This window comes from Aplysia californica, unplaced genomic scaffold (genome assembly GCF_000002075.1).
Source record: "Aplysia californica isolate F4 #8 unplaced genomic scaffold, AplCal3.0 scaffold00911, whole genome shotgun sequence".
NCBI classification, from domain to species: domain Eukaryota; kingdom Metazoa; phylum Mollusca; class Gastropoda; order Aplysiida; family Aplysiidae; genus Aplysia; species Aplysia californica.
In genome coordinates this window covers 170,941-179,069 of record NW_004798181.1, presented here as the reverse complement: position 1 = coordinate 179,069, position 8,129 = coordinate 170,941, and the positions used below count along the sequence as shown (strand labels likewise).

Sequence of the window (8,129 nt, the reverse complement as noted above, 5' to 3'; positions counted from 1 at the left end):
CCCTCCCTTCCCCCGACACCCCCTTCCTTCCCCCGACCCCCCTCCCTCAGCTGTCATGGTTTGCGGTGGGCTGCTACTACATGCTGACAGAGAACTTCATCCCCGCCCGCTGGTATTTGAGGTCAGTTGTGGTTGTGGTTGGGGGGGGGGGGGGGGGGTTGTGGTTGGGGAGGAGGGGTGGACACTATTGAACCACATGTCTGATCATTTGCAGAGACAACTTGGACAGATGGGGGATGGGAATACCTCGAGGATGATATGTGAAGCGTGCTGACGAGATGAGTCACCTCTGGCAGTCCACAAATAGAGATGTTGGCTGAAAATACTCATCAATTTGCAGATTTTAAACTGATGTCCTTCTCTTCAAGTTTAACCTGTCTTTTATTGTTTCATGAAAATAACCAGTTCAAGTCCAGCCTATAAATTTGCTGTATCTGTCTGTGTCCATTGGGCTAAAATCTGAGAATTGACTCCTCCTTTTGTCAGCACACCTCACATATACCACCGTTAGCTGACAAAACGCCTTTTTAAAATTCACAGCAGTTTCGAGAAAAAGAGGTTTTTTGTCAGGGTAACCATTGAAAAATAGAGTTCTTCCAAAATTTGAATTCAGATTTATTCAAAAACTAGGCTCAGTTTCACTTTGATTCTTTCACACAAGTAGGGTAACTGATCAGGCTTTCGATTTAGAAAACAAAAAATGTTGGCGCCAAAATGAAAAAAGGCATTTTTGTCAGCTTGAGGCAGTGTAGGAGTTTAGAGAATGTTCTAGCGGGGAAACGGAGGTGAGCCGTGGCTGGTGATGTCTGTGTCAGATCTGGCTCTGGAAGATGGGACGAAGAACGCACTGTGGTTGTTACAACTTGAATGTTTCCTTGTCGCCAAAGAATGAAGAATGTACGAGTATCGAGATGAATGTGAATATATGGTAGACTTGAATATTTCCTTGTCGTCAAAGAATGAAGAATGTACGAGTACCGAGATCAATGTGAAGAAATGGTAGACTTGAATGTTTCCTTGTCGTCAAAGAATGAAGAATTGACGAGTACCGAGATCAATGTGAAGAAATGGTAGACTTGAATGTTTCCCTGTCGTCAAAGAGGGAAGGATCTGAGGAGAACAATGTGAACAAATGGTGTTTTGCGATTTCTCTAGTGGCTGAGATTGGTTGTGTAAATTGGTTTCAGTAACAGCTCCTGGGTTCAAACCCTGACACGAGTTTGAACCCTGTCGGGGGCCCAACAGCAATGTTTTTGGGATAGGCACTCTTTTACGCAAATTTTCCTCACTTCATCGCAGACAGCGAAAGGTCTTGTCTGTTTACTAGTGTTTGAACTCTTAATCGGCTGCTTGCATCATATGCTTCCGTGGAAGCGGAGAATGTTTCTGGGTTTTGTTCTAGGGTAATAATGAATTTAAAGTTTGTACAGGTTGCTGTAGAGCATGGATGTTTGCCATGTAAACGTTATTACTGTTTGTTATTGTTTATTGGATGGGATAAATGTGTGAGTGGGGGGAGGGGTAGTGCTTGAATGTGTCCACTTCCAGTGTATGATATATGTCTCTCCTCTTTCCCTCTCCTCCCTCCTCTCTTCCACTCCCCCTTTTATGCTCTCTCCTCCTCCTCCTCCTCCTCCTTCCTCTGCTCCTGTCTTCTCCTTCCTCCCCTCCTCCTTCTCTCTCCCCCCTCCCTCCCCACCCTCTCTTCCAACCCGCCCCTCCTCTCCCGCGCCCCCTCCTCTCCCGGGCCCCCTCCTCTCCCGGGCCCCCTCCTCTCTTGCCTTTGCCCCTCCTCTCTCTCCTCCATCGCTCCCCCATTTTCCCCCCTCTACCCCTCCCTCCCCCCCCCCCTCCCACAGCAAAGCGACGACCCTGGAGAGAGCACACGGCCCCTCCTGGCTGGCGTACGGACACACGTTTGGGGTGAACAAAGACCACGACCAGGCCATGGCAGCTTACTTCACGGCATCGCAGATCATGAGAGGGTTAGTCACACACACTGACATTTAGACTCTTGTACTGTCTTACTTCACGGCATCGCAGATCATGAGAGGGTTAGTCACACACGCTGACACTTAGACTCTTGTACTGTCTTACTTCACGGCATCGCAGATCATGAGAGGGTTAGTCACACACGCTGACACTTAGACTCTTGTACTGTCTTACTTCACGGCATCGCAGATCATGAGAGGGTTAGTCACACACGCTGACACTTAGACTCTTGTACTGTCTTACTTCACGGCATCGCTGATCATGAGAGGGTTAGTCACACACGCTGACACTTAGACTCTATAATGTCTTCACAATGTCACTGATCATGAGAGGGTTAGTCACACACTCTGACGCTTGTCACACACTCTGACGCTTAGACTCTTGTACTGTCTTACTTAACCGCATCACAAATCATGAGAAGGTTAGTCACACACACTGACGCTTAGTTTCTCTAATATCTTCACAACCTCACAGATCTTGAGAGGGTTAGTCACACAGACATTTACACTCACACGGCTGATATTGTGTCGCTGTGCTCCTCTTTACTCAAACACTAAATGACACGATATTGTGTCGCTGTGCTCCTCTTTACTCAAACACTAAATGACACGATATTGTGTCGCTGTGGTTCTCTTTACTCAAACACTAAATGAAACGATATTGTGTCGCTGTGCTCCTCTTTACTCAAACACTAAATGACACGATATTGTGTCGCTGTGCTCCTCTTTACTCAAACACTAAATGACACGATATTGTGAGGCTGTGGTTCTCTTTACTCAAACACTAAATGACACGATATTGTGTCGCTGTGCTCCTCTTTACTCAAACACTAAATGACACGATATTGTGTCGCTGTGGTTCTCTTTACTCAAACACTAAATGAAACGATATTGTGTCGCTGTGCTCCTCTTTACTCAAACACTAAATGACACGATATTGTGTCGCTGTGCTCCTCTTTACTCAAACACTAAATGACACGATATTGTGAGGCTGTGGTTCTCTTTACTCAAACACTAAATGACACGATATTGTGTGGCTGTGCTCCTCTTTACTCAAACACTAAATGACACGATATTGTGAGGCTGTGGTTCTCTTTACTCAAACACTAAATGACACGATATTGTGTTTTTATTTGTGTGGATGTGCTCTCTTTACTCTCACAAAGCAAGCTGTGATCATAACAGTTTCTCTCTGCCTCTCCAGCTGCCACCTCCCGTTCCTGTACATCGGCCTGGAGTACGGACTGACCAACAACCCCAAACTGGCCGAGAGGTTCTTCAGCCAGGCCTTGACCATCGCCCCCGAGGACCCGTTTGTTCTGCACGAGATGGGGGTCATAGCTTTTGGCAACAAAGAGTGAGTGTTGAGATGGGGGTCATAGCTTTTGGCAAGTGTTGAGATGGGGGTCATAGCTTGTGGCAAGTGTTGAGATGGGGGTCATAGCTTGTGGCAAGTGTTGAGATGGGGGTCATAGCTTTTGGCAAGTGTTGAGATGGGGGTCATAGCTTGTGACAACAAAGAGTGAGTGTTGAGATGGGGGTCATAGCTTGTGACAACAAAGAGTGAGTGTTGAGATGGGGGTCATAGCTTTTGGCAAGTGTTTAGATGGGGGTCATAGCTTTTGACAACAAAGAGTGAGTGTGAAGATGGGGGTCATAGCTTTTGGCAAGTGTTGAGATGGGGGTCATAGCTTTTGACAACAAAGAGTGAGTGTTGAGATGGGGGTCATAGCTTTTGACAACAAAGAGTGAGTGTTTAGATGGGGGTCATAGCTTTTGGCAAGTGTTTAGATGGGGGTCATAGCTTTTGACAACAAAGAGTGAGTGTGAAGATGGGGGTCATAGCTTTTGGCAAGTGTTGAGATGGGGGTCATAGCTTGTGACAACAAAGAGTGAGTGTTTAGATGGGGGTCATAGCTTTTGACAACAAAGAGTGAGTGTTGAGTTGGGAGTCATAGCTTTTGACAACAAAGAGTGAGTGTTGAGATGGGGGTCATAGCTTTTGACAACAAAGAATGAGTTCTGTATAGAGGTGGGGAGTCTTGAGGGAAGTTTCGGGTAGATATATACCAGATCCTCACCACTCAGAATACTGTGTCATTTCTCCCTTGTGCTGAGTTACGATGCGGCATTTGAGAATGTATATACTTTACTTACTTTAATTCACTTTATCCTTCTCCGTGTACCTCTAGGGCGGTGAGGGGAGAAAGAGCTTCCTGTCTCTAGCAAGCTGAATGGCCGGGCTGGGGGGGATGTTGTGTGTCTTCATGGTATCCTTCACATCCTCCATCCAGGTCTTCCTTTTTCTTCCTCCTGCCTTGTACCCTGGTATTTTTTATTTTTTTGTAATATGCTTTACTGGCAAGTTGCCATACGTGTCAGAATGTATATGTGAGGCATCGTGGTGAAATCAGGCGCTCGTCAAAATAACGAAATCTGAGAAACGTCTTTTTCAGACAGTTTTGACATTTTTATGGAATTTGCATTTTTTGGCTTAACCTCTTTAGGTCCTTACAAAAACACATTTTACTGGGGGGAAAAAATGTCATTTTTCAGTTTTAAAAGATTCTTCAGCTATTGGAGTTACAAAACTTTGGCGGCCATTTTCTCGCTAATTTCACCACTGAAACCAGGCGATTTCACTTCCTTCAATCACAAATGTCTTGAATTCTATTCAAGATAAATGGATATTTTTTTCAATGTAAGCAAAGCGAATAAATCAGCTTTCAGAGGATACCAATAACTCCATGTGCCCAAAAATTGACAAACGCCTGAAATCACCCCATCATGACACATGTATATTTTAAAAAAGTCATTAAAATACGTTTGCCAATTGTTTCCCCGCAGCTGGGAGGAGGCGGAGCGCTGTTTCTGCCGTGCCCTGGAGCGTGTGCAGAGCGTGCGGGAGGAGATGTTGCCCGAACGGTGGGAGCCTTTGCTCAACAATCTGGGGCACGTCTGCCGCAAGCTGGGGAAGTACCAGGAGGCCCTCGAGTACCACACGCAGGCGGACATCTTGTGTCCACAGACGGCGTCCACCTACTCAGCTATTGGTGAGATGTGGGGGTGGTTGGTGGGTGTCACAGAGATATTGTGTTCACAGACGGTGTCCACATACTTGGCTATTGGTGAGATGTGGTTGGTGGGTGTCACAGAGATATTGTGTTCATAGACGGCGTCCACATACTTGGCTATTGGTGAGATGTGGGGGGTGGTTGGTGGGGGGTCTTGTACCCAGTGCCCAGCGGGGATCGGTCTTGTAACACAAACCCATCTCTGGACTCGCAGCCTTGAAAACAAATGGGTTTGTTTTTTAGGGTCACTGTCGCCTTCCTTTGGTTTGTGCCACTATGGTCTCTTTTTGCTCTCAATTTGGCTGGCCCTGCCTACCAAACCAAACTATGGTGCCCATGGGCACTGGGTAGTAGACATCTTGTGTCCTCATGTGGGGGTGGTTGGTGGGTGTTTCAGACATCTTGTGTCCTCATACGAGCGTCCACGTACTTGGCTATTGATGAGATGTGGGGGTGGTTGGTGGGTGTTTCAGACATCTTGTGTCCTCATGCGGCATCCTTGTACTTGGCTATTGATGAGATGTGGGGGTGGTTGGTGGGTGTTTCAGACATCTTGTGTCCTCATGCGGCATCCTTGTACTTGGCTATTGATGAGATGTGGGGGTGGTTGGTGGGTGTTTCAGACATCTTGTGTCCTCATGCGGCATCCTTGTACTTGGCTATTGATGGGGGGGGGTGGTTGGTGGGTGTCACAGAGATATTGTGTTCCCGTAGTGGGCGTCTGTGTACTTGGTTATTGGTGAGATGTGGGGGTGGTTGGTGGGTGTTCTCAAAAGATGTCCTCCTATTTGGCTTTTGTTGAGATGTGTGGGGGGGGGGGGGCACTGAGATGTTGTGCCCACAGATGGCATCCATGAACTTTAACTTTACTATTGGTGATAAGTGGTGGTGGTGGGGGGTGTGTCTCAGAGATCTTGAATGGGCATAATCTACACTCTGGTAGCTTAGCCATCAGAGAACCTAAATAAGTAAACTGCAACATGTAGGGCCTATACTGGCAGAAACAGAAGCAAATTACCAGACCAGAAGTTCCACGCAGAACGTTAGTGGAAGCAGATTGACATAGGGGTTTATGGGAACATTCCAAGAGAGGCTGGTAGGGACAGTCATGGTGGATGTGCTACTGTAAACAGTTTTGTCACAAACATGTTTGGTGGTAATCAGTTGTTTTTTCTATTTTTCTTTGTTGTTCGTGTATATTTCATTCTATTTACCATTGTTGTTGATTGGTATTTTTCTATTTTTCTTTGTTTATGGATTTTCGTTTTCTATTTTTCTTTGTTGTTGAGGGATTTTTTTCTTCTGTTTTTCTTTATTTTGATGGACATTTTTATTTTCCTTTGTTTTTGAGAGATATTTTGTTCTATGTTCCTCTGTTGTCCCTCTTTTAAAAATGTTTCTTTGGTTTCAGGTATATTTGTATTCCTTTCTTGTAGAGGAATATTTGTTTCTTATTTCCTTTGAGGGATAGACTCTATTTGTACATTTTCTTTTGTTGTTGAGGGATAGACTCTATTTGTACATTTTCTTTTGTTGTTGAGGGATAGACTCTATTTGTACATTTTCTTTTGTTGTTGAGGGATAGACTCTATTTGTACATTTTCTTTTGTTGTTGAGGGATAGACTTCTATTTTTTCTTTTCCTTTGTCGCTGTGTTTCAGGCTATGTCCACGCTCTGATGGGGAACCACTCCGACGCCGTGCACTATTTCCACAAAGTAAGTGTAGCCTGGTCACATGGTGTTGGTGGCGGGTGGTTGGAGGGTGTCAGTGGTAGCCTCTCTGTCTTGTCTTTTCCCTCTCTTGTTTCTGTCTATGTGAGCGGGTGGTTGGTGGGTGCTATGGTGTGGTTTGCTCCTTCTTTCCTCTCCAATATCTATCATCCTTATCTCTCTTCTTTGAATGTTACCCTCCAGTAACACCTCTGATCTTCGGCCCTTATATTAGTGAAATTATATGACCCGTTTACCCATTTATGTTGTGTCGCAAGTGCTTTGAAAATCTTACGAAAATGTAATTTCTGTCTGGCTTTTCTTGTGCTGTAAGTGACTGTGTGATGTGCTGATGTGTTCCTCTGTCCAGTACATAGACAGCATTGATTGCATTGCTGGACTGCTCGGAGTGGGTCATAGTGGTTGGTGGTTTGCTTCTTCTTTCCTTTCAAACATCTGTCGTCATTATCTCCCGTCTTTTTTGTGTTTGTTACTCTGTTGTAACACCTGTAATCTTCGAAGGTACCACAAACGGAAATGTCAAAGTCCACTGATTTCATAGTTGACTGCATTACCTTATAGAATTTATTATTCTGAGCATTTTGAGACCAAATTTATACATTTATAGCTTCATTTATAACAAAGTTATGAACATTTGAAGTTGCAGAAAAATGTGCTGTCTTTTATCCTACAAGATTTTGCTTTTAAAAAAACCGTTGATTCAAATAAATAATACCACTAAAAAGAGGAAAAGCTCTTCTTTCTTCTGATATATCAAGTGTCTGTGTGTTTGCATGATCACACAGTGTTTTAGGAGGGCAAAAATATGGGTTTTAGTCTCCGTGACAGTGCGCAAGGCCAGTTTGCGGTATCTAATCTTCGGCACTTATATGATCTTACTGTGTTGCAAGTGCCGTAAAACACTTATAAAACAAATTGACAGGCTAAGTGGTTGGAGGGCGCTACTGGTAGGTCCTACTTCTTTACTTTCCCTCTGTTGTTTCTCTCTGTCTGTGTGGGTGGTTGGAGGGCGCCACTGGTAGGTCCTACTTCTTTACTTTCCCTCGGTTGTTTCTCTCTGGTCTTCCTCTTTCCCGGCACTAAATGACCGTCTATTGTGTTCATGCGCTTCTCTTTACTCCAACAAACTTAAAAAAACCTTTGTGTGTCTAGGATGTATGCGACCCCCTCCACAAGACACAATAGCCATACACATTGTCTGGTGTGTATGTCCGTGATGACCTTGTGTGTCAAGTATGACATTGTCTGGTGTGTATGTCCGTGATGACCTTGTGTGTCAAGTATGACATTGTCTGGTGTGTATGTCCGTGATGACCTTGTGTGTCAAGTATG

The 8,129-nt window shown here is 44.8% G+C and overlaps 1 protein-coding gene across 2 annotated transcripts in view; it reads left to right on the top strand.

Annotated features, from left to right (window-relative positions):
* The window catches only part of LOC101864422 (cell division cycle protein 16 homolog), a 48,055-nt gene that overhangs the window by 35,594 nt on the left and 4,332 nt on the right, over positions 1–8,129 (top strand). For both annotated transcript variants that reach the window (XM_013089260.2, XM_035972923.1), the window contains exons 11-15: positions 51–121; positions 1,860–1,985; positions 3,196–3,348; positions 4,839–5,044; positions 6,727–6,782. In XM_013089260.2, coding sequence (XP_012944714.1) covers positions 51–121; positions 1,860–1,985; positions 3,196–3,348; positions 4,839–5,044; positions 6,727–6,782 — 612 coding nt within the window. The remainder of the gene's footprint in view (positions 1–50; positions 122–1,859; positions 1,986–3,195; positions 3,349–4,838; positions 5,045–6,726; positions 6,783–8,129) is intronic.